This window comes from Piliocolobus tephrosceles, chromosome 6 (assembly GCF_002776525.5).
Source record: "Piliocolobus tephrosceles isolate RC106 chromosome 6, ASM277652v3, whole genome shotgun sequence".
NCBI classification, from domain to species: domain Eukaryota; kingdom Metazoa; phylum Chordata; class Mammalia; order Primates; family Cercopithecidae; genus Piliocolobus; species Piliocolobus tephrosceles.
This window is the reverse complement of record NC_045439.1, coordinates 54,201-71,883: the sequence shown is the minus strand read 5'-3', so window position 1 is coordinate 71,883 and position 17,683 is coordinate 54,201. Positions and strand designations below refer to the sequence as shown.

At 57.5% G+C, this 17,683-nt stretch overlaps 1 protein-coding gene across 1 annotated transcript in view; it reads right to left on the bottom strand.

Moving 5' to 3' along the window:
* The window catches only part of CCDC85C (coiled-coil domain containing 85C), a 93,643-nt gene that overhangs the window by 75,524 nt on the left and 436 nt on the right, over positions 1-17,683 (bottom strand). The window contains 1 exon segment of the mRNA XM_023205604.2: positions 17,063-17,683. This exon segment is cut by the window's right edge and continues 102 nt beyond it. Coding sequence (XP_023061372.2) covers positions 17,063-17,683 — 621 coding nt within the window.

Genomic DNA, 17,683 nt, shown 5'->3' with positions numbered 1-17,683 from the left:
GCCTGGGACACCTCATTAACAGACAGAAAGGTGCAGCACGTGGGTCTGCAGCCTTGTCTGAGATCACATGGGTGGATGCATGACCAGCGTTCAGATGCAAAGACCCTCCCTCCGGGCCTCCTTAGGTGGCACAGACCCTCGGGGCCCCAGCTAGGTAACTAAAGACCTCCTCACGCAGGGCCCACTTAGCAAGGTGGTGTGGCTGTCCCAGCCCTTTGCAAACACAGCAGGGAAGTTAAGTCCAAGACCCTTCTTCCCTAGACCTTAGGCCTGAAACTAGAAGGTGGACCTGGTCGGGGCACGGGGGCACTGGCACCCAGGCCTCCTTCCTCCTCCCACACAGAGCTGCTGTCCCTTTCTGGGCAGGACCTTCTTTCCAGGTTGCCCTTCCCTGCCTTGGGTGGCACCCAGACCAAGCAATAACAATGACCCCACATGACTCTGAGGCCCAGAATCAGGCAGGGCTGGAGGGGAGCTCAGGGGCCCCTTATAGACGAGGTCCCAAGGAGGGGCACCTGGCCAAAGTCCCACCACGAGTGCAGGGCCACACAGGGCCAGGGCCGGCTCCTGACCCTTCTAGAGGGCTCCCACAGAGAACTCCACCCCTGCCCCTCCCCACACACAGAAGGGCCAGCTCAGAGACACCAGGCCCCATCTGTCTCCCAAGTACCAGCAAGCAGGGCATAGCCTGGGGGATGGGGACGTGGCCATCAGCAGGCACCAGAGGCACAATCCCCTCTGCCACAAACACCCCTCACAGGCGGCGGCACTGCTGAAGATGGCCCAGCCTGGAATGGAAAAGGTCCGGGGCACCGAATCACCAAAACGTCCATCTCCCCAGGCGGGAAACTGAGGCATGTGGTGAGGGGCACTTGTCTGAGCACCACACTAGGGAACCCACTAGAATATGCTAGGGTGGGTGCATGTGACATGCCACGGGTTCGGGGGCTCCGCTTCCCATGAGCACTTTGACAACACTCAGGCAGCCCCGAGCGTTCCTCCTCCTGAAGCCCTTTCATGATAAACGCATCCATTTTTAGAAAGAAGCCTCTTTAATGAGGCATTATTTCCAGATGCCAACTCATCACTGTCACACATGAGCCTCTACCTGTCTGAGCCACTGGAGACGTGGACAGCAGCAATGTGTCCGCGGGGGATCCCCAGCCAGCCACTCTGTTCCACCAGCCGCCCCTTCCACCCTGTGCCTGCCACTGTCCATCAAGGCCCCCCGGCCAGAGGAAAGCCCTACCTATGGCACAACCCAAATCCCACCAGGCGGCCTCAGGGCTGGGGCACCACAGCCAAGCCCGCAGCCATGGGCAGCACTCCCGCACTCAAAGAGGGCCTCTGCCCTCCTACCGGGGGCCTGCTTGCTCCTGGTGGTGACAGTGGGAGAGATACGCCAAAAGAGCAACAGCCAAGGTCCTGGTCAGGCCCACCAAGGCCCATCCCACCACCCTGAGGTTCCGGGCAGCCTCTGCAAGGAGACCTCCCTCTTCCTCCCAGATTCCCCCTAGGCCTGCCAGAGGTCTCACACAACCGTGGGGCATTAAAAGGATAAAATCTCAGGACAGAGATAAAGGGTGCTGGCACATGATTCCAGGCAGCCCCTGACTTGGGAGAATCCCAGGTTCAGAGCAGGATGAGTCACTGTGGCCTGTCCCTCCAAGACCTTCCCCAACATCATTGCAGGGCAATTAACTGTCTGCTAAAGCCCTCACAGCCTCAGGACCAAAAAATAGCTCAGTGCCTGAAGTTAATGGTCAGAACTAAGTCTCATTTAAGGCCTCTGGGGGAGATTTGTTTAGAAAGAAAAGAAAAACCAAGAACAGTGTACTTGGATTTATTCCATCCCCCTATGGGATGGCCCCAGAGAGCTCTAAGCCAAGGGTCTACCTCACAGGGGACAAAGACCTTCCAAGGCTCCCAGCCAGCCCTGTCCCTCACAGCGCCTCTGCAAGTTCAGTCACTCACCCACTTCTGGGCCACACTGCCTGGCTCATTGTTCTCAACTGGGAAAGGCCACGGGCCTGACATGGGAGACAGGCCTGAGCACCCGAGGGCAGCCACGCATCTCAGGAGGCAGGCCGGCCAAGCAGGGACCCTGGAGCAGAACCCCCGCACAGCCATGCGCCTGAGGACCTCTGCGCCCCTCTCGCTGCAGGGGGCTGACTCTACCTCCCCCGCAGGCTCATCCCCGGGCACCGAGTAAGACAGTGCAGCAGGCATGGGGTCACTCTAGCCTGGAGCCCTCACATCACAGCCAGCCACAGAAATGTCTGCTACACAAATAACAGAGCCACACTGCCCTCCTGGCCAGCTTCTGTGTCCCTGTCCTCATGGAGAATGTGGCAAGCCCCAGTCCAACGCCCTCCAGTCTCCCCTTGGCCCTCCCAGCTCGCCTGTGCCTGCCGCCCCTCACCCAAGTCCCCTCCCACACCCCCAGGCCTGCACAGGCCTCGGGCTGGACTCCCCACTGGGTCTGTCGTCCCCACTTCCTCCAGCTGCCAATCAGCAGACCAACAAGGGGCGGGTAGGGCTGACTGGGGAGACGCATCTCAGCTGAACACAAGAGTCACCCCGGGGCAGCCTTTGCCACTACAAAGGAATGCCGAGTTCAACCTGCTTGGGATGCAGCTGGCAGGGTGGTCCACCAGCACCTTTCTGAGTCAAGCATTGGTGAGGACACGCACCCAGGGTGGCTTCAGCCAGGCTGGCCAGTCCTGTGCACACACCACCTTCTCCTCACCCCAGGCCCCCCTGGGTGCTCCTAAGCCCGCCGTTTCCAGATGCCAATGCCAGACAATGCCTGTATATTTACCCAGAGAAAAGGGAGCCCACAGGCCCATCCAAAAGTCACCAGAGGCCTGGTGTGGGAGTATGAAGGAGAGATCAAGGTTGTAATTCAAAAGAAAATGAGATTTTCCCATTTTTATTCTGCTCCTGCTGGCGATGGCGCTGGCCCAGGAGGCCTGAGGAAGCGAGCTGGGAGGAGGGAAGCCTCGCACAGGCGGTGGCGAAGGGTCCCCCGGCTGCCCTTTCTGGTCTGGGGGTCAGGTCATTCCCCCACCCAGATAAGCACTTGGAAGGTGGTCCTGCAGTGAAAAACCAGGCCACCGCAGGTCTTCAAAGCCCCAAGCAGCAGGAATAGCCAAAAAAGCCCCCAAAAGTACTGGTTCTACTAGACGAAGAGAAGAGGCCAGGCTAGGAGGAGCCCCGGGCAAGGCTGACAAAAAGGATGGCCTGGGCTCCTAGAGCTTCCCCAAGTTCCTCCGGGGTCTCCGAGCACCATGGATCTGATCCAACTGCTTCACCTCACCTGTGGGTAAACGGAGGCCTGGGGAGACTGGTCAGAGACTAAGGAAGAAAGAAAATAATCAGGAGGAAGAAGTCCAGGAAGCAGATGTTTGCATGAAAACATCGACCCAACCCTAAAGCCCTCATATAAACAAAAACAGCTTCAGGAAAGAGGCCCAAGCAGCGTCAACAGAGTGAGCGCTGAGGAGAGCAGGCAGGGGTGAGCGCAGAGCCATGGCCCAGATCCGCCAGACAACAGACGCAGCCAGGACGGCTGGGAGCCCAGGGTAACCGGCACCCGCAGAACGCTGTTGGATTTTACTCGACTCTATGCCTTTGTGTTCTGCGTGGAGTTTCCCGACCACGAACATGCATTCAGTTGATCTATTTTTATTTTTTAAAGGCTTCAGGCAGGAGCCTCACCAACCCTCCTACCTGAATTCTTCATCTTTCCTGAGTCATGGACCACTTTGGGCTCTGATTAAAGCTGCAGTCCCTATTCCAGGAAAAATGCAAGGCTGCACAGTCATTTTGGGGGTTCAGAGGTCCCGGTTAAGGAGTCTGTGGATGCACTGGCTGATGGGTTGCAGAAGCCATGTGACCAGTGCAGAGAGGAGGACAGGCTGCTGAGAGGCAGCAGGGGCTGCTATGGGGCCATGGGCGGCCCTGAGCTGGCCCAGGTATCTGCCTCCTGTCATGACCCCCAAAATAAAGCAAGAGCCAGGAGGATCACACTGCTGCCTATACCCCTGCCTGCGCCCAGGGGTTCCGAGAGCCCAAGTGACCTCCTCCACCGCAGCCACGCCCACGGTGCATTTGCTGTAGGCAGGAGGGCAGACCCCAGGGATGGCTGCTCTCCCTCTGCCTCCCTCCTGCTCACAGCTTGGGTTGCACCAAACGAGGGGTCTTTTCATCCAGGGTGCACACAACATTTCCGTGCCACACACTTCAGAGCAGATGGTGTTGCCCACAGCAGACCAGCACTCACGGGGGACAAGCTTTGAACTCAGAGGAGAGGGATTGGAGTCTCTGCAGATCAGAGTAGCCCTGGGGTGGGGACGCCAGCAAAAGCATAAGGAACATCCCAAGACTCCTGACCCCTCCTGGGGTCCTCCAAACTCCCAGTCTTGGGGACTACCCTTCAGGGTGGGGGCACCAGCAGGAGGGCAGGCAGCATCCCGAGGGCCTCCTGACCACACTGCCTGCACTGTTCCATCCAATCTGTCAGCAGAAGGAATGTGACAGGGCAGAGCTGGAGCAGGCAGAGGCATTGGTGGCAGGCTCACCAGAAACCCTTGGCTGACAGGGACAGCTCAGCAAAAGAGGAGCAGCCGGAGGAGACTGGGAGGCCTGATGGGTTGTCGAGGATACCGGGGGCCTCCAGGGCCATTGACATCAGAGATCCCCTTGCCTGCCATGGCTCCCCCCACCACCAACACTGCTGTTGCATTTCCAGAATAAGGCAGTTTGGAAAGGTCTTTCTTCCTGGTGGTCTAGTGGCTTAAAAAAAGAAAAAATAAAAAAGAAGGGGCTTTCATGTGACCTTCCCAACCAACAAGGTCGGGGAAGCCTCTGTTTATGGACGAAGCAAGTATCCCAGCCAAGTCCTAGCATGGGACAGGTTGGGAGCTGGGCTGGGGTCGGTGTGACCCAGGTCCAGTCTCTCTGTGTGCGCTGCTGCTGTAATCACACCAATGTCACCCTGACGCCCCCCACCCCCGACCAACACACCAGAGGCTCGGTGAGTCACCATAGGAGAGCACCACGAGGCTGCAGTGAGCAGGGGCCAAGCCCAGAGCCAGAGCCTCAGCTGCGGTGCTAATGGTCTCATCCGCCAGGGACGGCCAGAGTAATGGCCGGCAGCTGGACACGGCGGCTCATTTAACCCCAAGAGGCACCTGCCCACCCCAGCCGCTGCCAAGGGGAGGAGGCAGCACAGAGGGCAGGAGGCGAGGAAGCTCAAAGCCCTAGTGACAAGGCCAGGGCAGTCTGCAGCCTCCCGGGTTGGGGGGGGCGCGGGTATGCCTCACTGGCCGGTGTCCAATCTGCCCCTACCCCACCAGTTTAAAAGCCACATTCTTTGTTTTCTGATCCTGAATCCTTTGTGGCCTCATTTCGAGAACAAGGTGCTGCGGCTGGGAACCAGTTGGCTGGGCTCTGCCGGGGAGACCCCTGGAGCCTGCAGCCCTCTCTGGGCTCAGGTTTCCTGCCCAGACATACGGACCCCCACATGCACCCGCTCAAAGCTACCAGCCTCTCCTACATGGGCAGGCCTGGCACCCATGGCCGCAGGACATCCTCCAAGAGCCTCGCCTGGGGCTGCGGAGGCTCCCACAGCTCCCACAGATGCTGAGTGCACGAGGGCTGCAGGTCCCACATCCTATAGCCCAGCCACCTGCAAAGGCTGCCCTGCACCTCAGAGGAAGGGCGGGATTTCAGTCTGTGCAGGGGGCAGGACGGGGGGGGTCACCTGAGGGCCTGCAATGTGCCTTCTGCATGGCAAGTTGTCCTGGGGCCATAACTCTAGGGCCAGGGTGGTAAAGCGCTGCAGCTGGTGGGGAGGTGGCAGGAAGCCCTGACTCCACGCTTAGGTGTCAAGTTTCTTTTATTTTTTGAAATGGAGTCTCACTCTGTCACCCAGGCTGGCGTGTAGTGGCATGACCTCGACTCACGGCAACCTCCACCTCCTGAGTTCAAGAGATTCTCCTGCCTCAGCCTCCTAAGTAGCTGGGATGATAGCCCTGCGCAGCCCAGCAGAATTCCCGCAATGGTGGCATTTTCCTCATCTCGTTGTCAGCACGGTACTAGCCCGTGCGAAGGCAGGGGGTCGGTGTGGCTGCATGTCACTTAATAGTAATGAAAGTGAGTTGAAGCAGCTACATGTGGCTAGTGGACACCACTCGGGGTTAGAGCCAGGAAACCTTGACTGTGATTGGTTGTGGGTTAGGCAGGGGAGCAGGAGTGCAGGGGAGAGACGAAACCAAACCCAGAAGACACAAGGTGAATAGCATAGTGACCACTAGCAATCTGGACACCCGAGCTGCAAGGCCAGGAGCAAGTGGTAGGGAGAGACTGCTCAGCCGGCCCAGGGCGATGTTTTCCCCCAGGCAGGAGGGGCTGGAGAGAGTGCTAGAAGTTGCTCAGGGAGGTCCTAGGCGAACAGCACACCACCCCATTCTAGAAAACAAGCCCAGGGGAACATCAAATGCCATCAGGAAGTTGAGATGAGAAGAGGCTGCTGGACAGAACCAGAGCCACCACTCCCAGGGTTTGGGATTGCCCAGAGCCAAGGAAGGAGAAGGAAGGAGGTGGCCTCAGCCTCTAGGGTTTATCCCCCGGTGAAGGGAGGAAGGCCAAGGGGCACAGCGGTAGACAGGAGGGGCTCTGTGTTGCTTTGGACCAGGAAACGTGAGCCTGTTTGTGGGGAAGGAGCCAGAGGACAGACTGAAAAGGAACAAGAGAAAGGAGACAATGGCGGAAGCGGAGGGAGGTCCCCCAGGAGGGACTGGGCAAAGGCGAGGGGGAGAAGAGGGGAACCTTCCCCTGCCAGCCAGGACAGAAGGTGCTGAAAGAGGGAGAAACTCACTTCTTAATTTTCTGGAGAAAGGGTGGGTGGGTTGGGGGAGTGTCCCATTGTCCCACCAGGGCCGCCGAGGGATATTAAGCAGCCGGGAAACAGAGCCCTGCCGCGGGCAATGTGGCCGGAACCTGCCACAAAGGGCCACTCCCAGAGCGGGCTCATTAGGGAGCCGGGCCGGTGCCGTGCACCGTGACAGGCGGGAGCATTCAGGGCCCCACACAATCAGGCCCTTGTGCCAGGCAGGGGAGCACCATGCTCAAGGGAGCCTCTGATTCCTAGACAAGAGCGGGCCTCCTTCTTGCCTTACAACCTGTGAGCCAACGGAAAGACAGATTTGGGAAGACAAAGAGATGCTTCCCCTGACAGTGGATGGTCTATTTTTGGAAATGGGTCGACTCTTCTCCATAGCTGCCGTTTTGGTGCCACCGGCCCTGCCTGCCTCTGTCCCCTTCAAAACAGCCTGGAAAGGCCTCTACCTCACCTGCCCAGCCCACGAAAAGGGGGTGGCAAAGGCAGCCACCTCCATGGGGATGCCTGGCAGCTGATTTGAGCTCCTGGGGCAGGGAGGTAGGGGTGCAAGCCAGGGTGCGTCCAGGGCCCAAAACGGCATTCCACGGCCTCGCCAAAGCCATCTCCCCAGCGTCCGTGCAGCACAGGTCAGCGAGGGGGCAACACAGGCAGGGCCGTTTACCCCTCACTGCTAACATGAACTGACACCGGCCTCCCAACCCTGGCCGGCCAGGCTCTGTGGTGCCCAGTGTGGGCGCAACTTTGTCCCTAGCTGGCCTGCTGGCAGGGCCCATGGCTGTTCTCTGGGATCCTGGCTGTGGCCACCCAGCAGAACTCCAGAGCCTTCACAGCCTCCAATGACACCAGGACCAACGGTGCCCATCTCTGGGGCTGGGCACAGGCACTGGTATTTTTTAAAGTTTTCTAAGTGACAGCTAATATATAGCCACAGTTAGGAACCACTGGTAAAAACCAAAAGGTATATATTTCAGCAATTATTCAGGGGAAATGGGGAAGGTGGGGTTGTGCAAATCATCACCTTCTTGGGGAGGTTTGATTTTGCTGGTGGTGGGGGCAGGGGACAGGGGCAGGGAGTAACTTATTTAACTCGGTGCCAAGTGTACAAATGAGAAAAGAAAGACAGGTGGGCAAAGTGGGTCAGCCACTATCTGGCACCTGGTCAGTCCTTCCAGGACTGTTCACTCCTCCCTCCAACACTGACTGTGCATCGCAACAACGTTCTGGACTGGGAGAGAGACAGGACAGCAAACGGAGGAACCTGGAGTCCAGGAACACTCAGGCTTGTCCCCAGCAAACCCGCACCAGGAATCGAAGCTCGGCATTCTCCTCTTGCGCTAAACCCGTTACTGAGTCCATCAGATAGGGGAGGCAGGTACTTCCACTGGGGCCCTGCAGGAGGGGAGGCTGGCCGGGGCCAGGGTCTCAGCCTCAAACCGCGTTTAGACAGGTCACCATCTCTAGCTCCGACAGTGGTACCCATGTGGTCACAGGCAGCCTCACCATCCCCACCTGCCCAAAGGCAAGGACCAACCACCAGGCAGGAGATAAAACCCAGGCTGTAGGGTATAGGAAGAGAATCCCCAGGAATATAAAAGAGCTGGCTCATACGACCACAGAGTGACCGATAGGAGGCAGGATGGTCAGGGGAGGCCACCCCTTCCTTGTGGCTCTGAGTCAAAGGGCCAGAGGAGATGAGGGTCCCTCTCAGCTCAGCCCATCCAAGCTTCCCATTTTACAGATAGGAAAATGAGAGCCCAGGGAGAGGAAGGGACTTACACATGGTTGGGTCTCAAGCGGGCTGAAGCCGCTGGTTCAGTCTGGATTGTCCAATCCACAGAACAATGGTAATCTCCCAAGACCCCCAGGCACGGGGCATGTCAGCCGACAAGGCCACTCAGGCCCAACAGGTGATGTGTCTGCATATTTATCAGGTGGGGAGCAGGAGAAAGAGGGGGACAGGCTATAAAGTTTCCAGTTTCTAACAGGACTCCTAACAGGTAACTCTGGGTCCCCTTGGAAAGTCCATCAGAAAAGGTTGGAACTAGAACTGCCCACACCCCGAAGGAAAGCCCAACCCAGCAACTTCAGGGGCAGTGGAAGAGGCTTCAGAGACCCCACCTGTCCTGGCCCTGCTCACTGCCCCAACCCTTGTCCTGGGTCCCCACTTATCCATCACCCCAGCTGAACCCAAGGTGCAGGTGAATGCCCACCACACGCCTTTGCTCGGTTCTTTTTGTTTTGGTTTCATTTGGTTTTGGTTTTGGTTTTGGTTTGTTTTGTTTTGAGATGAGTCTTGCTCTGTGGCCCAGGCTGGAGTGCAGTGGTGTGATGGGTCACTGCAACCTCTGCCTCCCGGGTTCACAAGATTCTCCTGCCTCAGCCTACTGAGTAGCTGGCATTACAGGCACGTGCCTGTACACCCAGTTAATTTTTGTATTTGTAGTAGAGATGGGGTTTCACTCTGTCGGCCAGGTTGGTCTTGGACTCCTGACCTCAGGTGATCTGCCCAGCTCGGCCGTTCTTTCTGCAAAGCCTGGTCTCTCTTCTCACCTGCTCTCTTCTGCTTTACTAAGTCCATCTTCAAGGCCCATCTCAGTTCCCAATTCAGCCACCCCTCCTCTGAGCTCCCAGCACACCTGAAGAGGTTAAGATACCAACTTGGGCACTTCCTCGAGGCAAAGTGGCATGATGAATAATCACACCCACAGGGCAGGGGAACTGGGACACATCAGCTGGCACAGGCTCTGGGGTCAGCTGGACGGGAGCCCCTGGCCTGGCCCGGCCCCACCCTGCCCCTGCTGTGACTTGCCTCACCACCCTGGGCCTGTTCCTCAGCTGAAACGGGGACCCCAGTGGGGACCAGCAACTGTTGTGGGAGGCGAGTGAGAGAAAACCCAGTTGCTCTCAGCACAGTGCCAGGCACACGTTTGTTCCATCCAAAAGACTTTCAGAACCTGCCACTCTGTGCCAAGAGTGGGAATCAAGAGGACCAGAGTCCCAGGCTCATAAACTCCCAGATGGACCGACAGCAATGACAGAGGGCCCCAGGTGAGCAGGGAGGGCTCCAGCACCCACGTGGCGGGCCCTGCGGTGGGCCCCTGTCTTTCTCAAGTCTCTCAATGCCTTAGGACTCCGTGAAGTTTGCTCAGGGGTTTCCGGCTTTCCCAGGCCTGGCATTTGCTCCACTCTCAGATACCATCAGCCGCAGAAACACCGTCTACTCAAGAGCTTTTCCAGGGGCAGACAGGGGAAGACCTGCCAGCAAATGTGCACATGGGCTCTAAGACACGCCCCATATTACAACTGGGAAGGGAAAATGCCCAGCTCTGAATTGAGGAAATGGCAGAAGGTCTCTGCTGTTGAGGAATCAGGAGGAAAGAAAGGGACTCAGACCCTCACCTGCTCCCCAGGGCCATCCACTGCAGTGAAGCATGCTCCACGCGTCTGTTTGAACAGCAGACATAAGGCAAACCCAAGAACACGTACAGGCAGTCAATAGTCCTGATCTTTCTGCTCAGCCCCTCCAAGAGCTGGAGGCCAGCGGTGAGCTGCTGAAGAGCAGGCACCCATCCCCCGGTGACCGGGCTCCAGGCCTGTCCAGAACCCTCTGCCTGTGTAGACAGGGGATGTATGAGTGACCAATCCTGGCTGCTTGCTTCGGGGAGGGGGACCATTCCTGACATTTTATGGTCAAAGAAGCATCAGGTCCCTTCAGCAGACAAGTTTGTTCCTCTATCCCCAAGCCTTTGGGGATGCTACTCGGGTCTCTTGTTCTTATGTAGCAGGGAGATGAGAATTCTGAGCCCCAGAGCGGTCCCTGCCTGGATCCCAGATGTTGATCCCAACCACCCTAGACGTAGGGGTGGGAGTAGCCGGAGGCAGCATCGGCGCTGGGGATGGAGGGCACAGTAGCCACCTGGGAGTGGCAGCATCTCCCACAGGCGCTGCCCTGCCTAAGCCCCGCCCAAGAGCTCAGGACGCCTGCCCTAGAGGTCAGAGGTCATGAGAAGGCTGACAGCAGCTGACAGCAGGACTTTGGAGCAGGCTCACCAGGTCTGGAAACTACAGAAGGTTCTGTCCTGTGGCCTCTCTCCTGGCCAAGACCTCCTCCCAACGGAAGCCCTCAGCTCCCACTCCCTGCTCCCCTAGCCCAGCCCACACCACAGTGGTCACCAGAGTGATGCTCCAGAACCACCACCCCACAAGCCAGACTCCAAGAATCACTACTCAGGAGGCGCTCAGACCTCAGAGGCAGTAAATGCTCAGTGAAATTCGCAGATGCTTCCCTTCCTCCTGAAGAGCAAATTACCACCTGTGAGGTCAAGCCCCGCTTGTCGCCCGGCTCTTGACAACCAGACCTGCCCTCCCACCTCCGACAGTTCTCAACCAGATTCCCAGAGCTGTCTGGGGTGTCCACAAGCGCCATCCTCAGTGGATTCAGGAATGCCCCTTCTCAGTGTCCACGCAACCTCCCCTGACGCAGCGCTCCCCAGGCCCAGAGGCAACACAGCCCACCGGGGCCACTCTTGTTTGTGGGCACTAAAGTCTTTTTGAAAAGCTGGGACTTTGGGGTCTGCCCTGTGGGGGTGCACACAGCACTAACCCCGCTAAGGGTTATCTCCCCACACACATCCTGGGTCCACCTTGCGGGCCCCAGGTTCTCAACGCCATGCTCCAGACCCCACTTCCAGACCTTGGCCATTCTTATTCCTGCCTGGGATGCTGGCTCCCTCCATACAACTAGATGAGGACTCAGCTGGCTCCGACCCTAGACTGGGCACGAGCGTGTGTCAGGGGATCTCCCACTCCCACCCAGGGGAGGCGAATCCACAGAGGCCGGGAAATAATGAAAGGCCACGGAGCCCATCCTTCAAGGCCCAGTTCTAGGATCGAGACATTATTAGCCTCAGGATACAGATGAAGAAACTGAGGTTTAGAGGCTCAGTAAGCTGCCACAGTCATAAAGCAGGTAGCAAGGCCAAAACTCACCCAGGGCTCTCTGACCCTGGAGCCAGAGCACTGCCCAGAGGGCTACACTGCCCCTCAGCATGCCTGGTGTCGAATGCTGCAGTGGGAGAAGGGGCCTTTGCACATCAGGAGCCGCTACCCCCCAGAGGCTACACAGATCACTCATTACACCCTCCTCCCTCAACCCAAAGGTTGGTAACATTTTCCCACTTGGCAGAAGAGAAAACAGAGGCCCGTGGAGGCTCAGGAACTTGCCTAACAGACTTCCAATTCTCTGCGCAAATGAAGGCAACAAGCATGGATTGGAAAATCCCCACGGGCGGAAAACAGATTAGGAGCAAACCACTGATTTCCTTGTGTATCATGTGCTGGTCCTGGGAACTCACAGGCCAGGCCTGAGCAAGAGGTCTGGTGGGGCGACCGCTGCGGTGGTAAGCCAGCCTTGTGCAGAGAAGTGAGGGAAGAAGAAACCAAGAGGTGGGGTGGCACAGCCATCGCAGGAAAGGTGGCCTGCCCTGCACCACCTTTGCCCCACTCCTCCATGCCAAGACACAAGGAGACAGGAATGAGGCCCAGGGCCTGGCATCCTGGGAGGAGGTGCACTGTCTCTGTGGCAGAGGTCACCACTCCCCTGGAAGTCCCTGGGCAGCAGGCACAGGGCCATGGGCTCAGAACTCTGACACAGGAAACCGAAGACGCATCCCAGGCCCCCTAACCAGCCCCCCAGGACCTAGAGCAAGTGACCGCACCACCACTCCAAGCCCTGATTTCCCCATCTAAGATATGGAGATGCTGAGGTCTCCCTCCTGGGACCATGTGGAAGCTCTGAACAGAATGGAATTGGGACCGGGATGCTGTCTGTGGCAAACTGTGAAGCGCTGGGCACAGCTTACCCACCCCTGGGTCACCTGCCTGGGAGCCTCTCAAGGCCAGCCCTCCTTTCTGAGGCACAGCATCCCAAGGCCATTGATGGATCCCTTGGGACAGGCTGGGGAAGGAGGAGGGGGAAAGGCTTATCTAACCCACCCCATTGTCTTCACTGACCTTTGCTCCCCAGCCTAGCTGGGTTTAGGAAAAGCAGCCTTATTAGCTGAGCTGCTGCACAGAAAAGACCTATTCAGAGTTAGCGTGCTCGTTTTTTTAAAGGCCTAGACCACCCCGTTCCATCCTCCCTCTTAAACCAACAAAAACACAAGCAGGAGAACAAACCTGTCTCATTTTGAGAAGCTCAAAATTTTAATCCAAACTTTAAAAGGTAAATGGGGCTCATCCACAGGCTTGCTAGAATCCTGGTTCCTCCGGGGTGGCTAAAGGGGAGTGGACCGTGGAGGAGGAGGTTATCAGGGGAGGGGAGGAAATGCCTGGGAATGGGCAGGAGGGGGCGTGGTGCCTGTGGTGGGGCACAGGAGACAGGCGGAGGGGCAGGTGGGAAAAACCTGAAAATTCTTGTGTTTGAAAATTCTATCAGTTCATGAAGGAGAACCTGACTTTCTGGTGTTGGGGTTTACCTGCCTCAGTGTGCCACAGTGGACTGCAGCAAAGCACACCCCAGTCCCAAGGCCAGTCAGCCCAGACCAGACCTCTACCAAAGGCAGCCAAAGCCAGCCAAAGCCAGGTGCAGTGGCTCATGTCTGTAATCCCAACACTTTGGGAGGCCAAGGCAGGTGAACTGCTTGAGCCCAGGTGTTCGAGACCAGCCTGGGCAACATAGTGAGTTCCTGTCTCTACAAAAAATTCAAAAATTATCTGGGCATGGTAGCACATGCCTGTCATCCCGGCAGCTTCAAGAGGCCAAGGCAAGAGGATTACTTGATCCCAGGAGGTTGGGGTTGCAGAGAGCCATGGTAGTGCCATTGCACTGTAGCCTGGGTGACCAGTGAGACCCTCTCTCAAAATAAATAAATACATAAATAAACAAACAAACAAATAAAGCAGCCAAGGAGAAAAGCCTATTTGCATGTACATACACAATACGCAGGCCCGCCAGGCCAGCCTCAGCCAGGGCTGCCTTGCATACAGATGGGCCACCTCCCACCTCAGCCCCTAGAGTCCTCCCAGGGCACCCAGCAGGGCTGCAACTGCCACCAGCTCCCCAGAAAGGAGAGCAGGGCCACTGTCCTCACTAGCTCATCAGCAAGCGCGGCCACACAAGAGGCTCAGACACAAACATTCAGGTGAGCTGTCTAAGCAGCAAGCACTTTTGAAGAGGAAAACAAGGTGTGCTGGGAGAGCCCCAAGGACTCTAACAACAAGAGAAACCTACTGTACGTAGATCCTGACCTCATTCAACCTTGTGTGGATAATGGGGTACTCTGGGTTCTGTCCACCTTACAGAAGAGGACCACAGAGAGGCTTGGCCAGTTAATAACTTGCCCAATATACATGGAGGAGCTGAGATTCAAACTCAAGACACCTGAGCCTCTGGGTAACGGGGTTATCAGCCATCTGCTCAGTGGTCGCTGATAAGGAAGTGACACTTCCCAGCACGGGAGAAAGAGGGCAAACCTGGTCAGGAATCAAGAATAGGGAGTCACCAGTATCCCCTGATTAATAGTAACAGCAAACATGACAACAGGCCAAGGGCACAACAGATTCAGACCCACGGCCTGAACAGATGATCATGGCAGCAAACCCACCCAGGACAGGTACTTCCAGTGTCAGCCACCTTCCCAGACAAGGCTAGGAACCCCTCTAAGCCTCGACTTGCTTGTCTGTAAAATGGGGATAATACTGCTTCCCCAGGGTTCCTGTGAGGAGAAGCAAAGACCAAGCACATGAGGCGCAAGCCTGGGGTCTGACCCCACTTTAGACACCACCCAGAGAGAGATTCATCATCTCCCTCAGTTCAGGCCCAATCTTTGTTCAATTTAAAGCTATAAGTCCCAGAACAGAAAAACCCAGTTTCACCAGGAGAGGTGGCTCACACCTCTAATCACAGCTACTTGGGAGGCTGAGCTGGGAGGATCACTTAAGCCTGGGAGGTTGAGGCTGTAGTGAGCCATGAGTGTTCCACTGCACTCCAGCCTGGGTGACAGAGTGACACCCTGTCTTGAAAAACGGAGGGGGAGGGGGAAGAAAGAAAGAAAAACTCAGTTCCTAAGAGAAGGGCCTTTCCTGGTTTCCAAGCACTCCATTTATATTAGTGGGACAACACCCCAAGGCCACATGTGGCTTTAAGAGACAAAACTTCATAATAATACTTCCATCTGTAACTGAAATTTGTAATAATAAGGCTGAATTTTCATTTCACCCCAGAGCAAAGGTTTGCTGCCACAACATTTGCAGCAGTCCTGTGCTAAGTGGACTTGGGGGAGGATGGATTCTGTGGGAAACCCTATACTTCAACCCCCCACTGGTCCCCAGTGGGGTGGAAAACTCGGTCTAGCCTAGTCCTCCACTCCTGTATTATTCTCTCGCAGCTGACCCACTGAGCCAGACTGGGGCCGCATCTCCTTGCCCAAAACATGACAGAGACTTTCCTGCAAGTATGCTCTAAACACTCCAGCCCTCCAGTGTCCTGCAGAGAGGCACTCTCGCCAAGTGTCATTGATGACGCAGCTGAAAACCAGAAACATTTCATTTTCCAGCCACGAGACTGCAGCAGTCTGCTCCTTTGTACTGCCCTTGGGGAAACCGAGGCCCAGATAACTGACCCTTCAAAAGCCCCCCAGGACGGCGAAGTCAAAGGGGCTGAGGTGCTCTAAACAGCCCCAAGGAATTAAACCACCTAACTTTGCACTACTCTCACTGCCCTCAAGCAGCCTGTGGTGGGAGGTGGGGGCGGATACAGTGTTACAAAGAGAAACCTGAGTTGTAGCCATAGATTGCTAATCAGTAACAAAATATCCCTCTAAACCCAGTCAGTCCTGCCTTGAACCCACAGGCTCAGGATGGTAAATAAAGGAAAAATATGCTGCACTGCCCCCGCCCCACCTCCATGGGTATCTCTCCCACCCCGGCCCCCACCCCATCACGCCTGCAGAGGCCACTTGGCCACCGAACCAAGAAGAAAACGTCCCTCCCCAGCTCAGGCTGAGAGGTCCTGGGGAGGGCAGTTATTTCAGGCCTAGACACACTTTCTCTGAATTAGGAAAGGCTTTAAAGGCAACCAGAAAGGGCTGTTCATTCTCCACCTTCAGGCAAAAAGTTCAGGCAGTTGTAACTACCAGCAGAACTGGAAGCCAAGCAACCAAAAAACGTGTAAGAACAGGGAGGCCCTGGATCCGCCGGCAGGGAGCAGAAGGGCTGAGCAGGGGGCTGGGAGAGGGAGCAGGCTGCAGGCTCCCACAGTCCCAAGCTGGGGCCACCCTCTGCACTGGGCGCACCAGTAACATGGGCGTGGAAGACAGGCGCTGACAGAGGCCAAAGGTCCTCGCACCCACACCCTGGTCACGGATGACCATGGCACCTCCTATAAGGCGACCAACAGTTTTTAAATCCCTTCAGAAGGTTTATCTCCACCTCAAACCCACGAGGCAGAGGTCATCATCTCCATTTTACAGACAAAGAAACGGAGATAGAGGAGAAAAGCTAGAATCCGTTCCAAATACATCTCCCTCGGGAAAGTCTTAGAGTCTCGGCTGAGAAAGGTCCCGGGACTAGAAGGGCGGAATTTATGGCAAACCAGAAAGGCTCTGAGCCCCAGGCCTCTTCCCAGCTGCCTCTGGGTCTCAAGCAGCTGCCTGTGCACCCTCCCAATCCCCGCACCCTACTGCAGAACTCCAGCCACTGGACACACGTGGACACTGCTTGGTTTGGAGGACACCTGTTGCTGCAAGAGGGGAAATTCACCTGCGCTCAAAGAGGCCTTGTATCCTTTTCTGTTCAGAACTTCCCGCTACTAGGCAAGGATTTCCAAGGCTGGGATGAGGCGCCCACCGCCAGCCCAGCAGTGACAGACGCCAATTTTGGCAACTACACCCGCTAGAAACTTTCCTGGGACCGGACCAGCAGCAGGTTCTGAGCTGCACAGAAAGACGCTCCAGCACTGGACCAGCCCACAACCGCCCAAAGCCCCACTTCGGGTGGGTGCGGGATCCCCTGGTCCAGGATCCATGACAGCTGGAGGAGGAGTCTGCAGTGGCGGCCGCACGAGTGCGACCGCCAGGGACCACCTCCTCTCGCCGCAGCCTAGGGAAGGGGCTGCAGCCAGGGAGACCCGAGCTGCCCGGCCCGTGTAGTCCTTACCGTGCAGACCGTTGGGGATGCTGCGGTGGTGCGGCGGCGCCGACAGGTCGTCCAGGGACCGACGTGTTGCTCCTGCCTTGCCTTCGGGGGCCTTGTGCGGCCCAGGGGGCAGCAGCGGGGGTGGGACATGGTGGTGGTGGTCCGGGCTGCCGCCGCTGCCCGCGCTGGACGTACTGCTGCCGTCGCCCACGTCGCGGGCCCCCGCGCCGGGCGCGCCACCCGCCAGCGGCCCGCTCAGGCTGGCCTGGCTGTCGATGGAGCTGCGGGAGCCGGCGCCGCCGCCGCCGCCGCCGCCGCCGCCGCCGCCGCCTGAGCCCCCAGTCGCCGCCAGCGCCGCGCGCTCCTCGTCCAGCAGCAGCACCAGCTCCTTGAGCTCCAGGTTCTCGCGCAGCAGGGCCTCCTGGCGCGCCTCGAGCTCGCGCAGTTTCTGCTGCGAGCGGGCCACCTCGTGCCACACGGCGCCGGCCGCGTGGCGCCCGAAGCGCTGCCACTCGCGCGCCAGCTTGCGCCCCTTCTGCCGGTCGTCGTCGAGGAAACAGCAGAGCTCGCGCAGCTCCTGGTTGTCATCCTGCAGCCGCTGGTTCACGTCCTTGAGGCCGCGGATCTCCAGCAGGTGCTGCT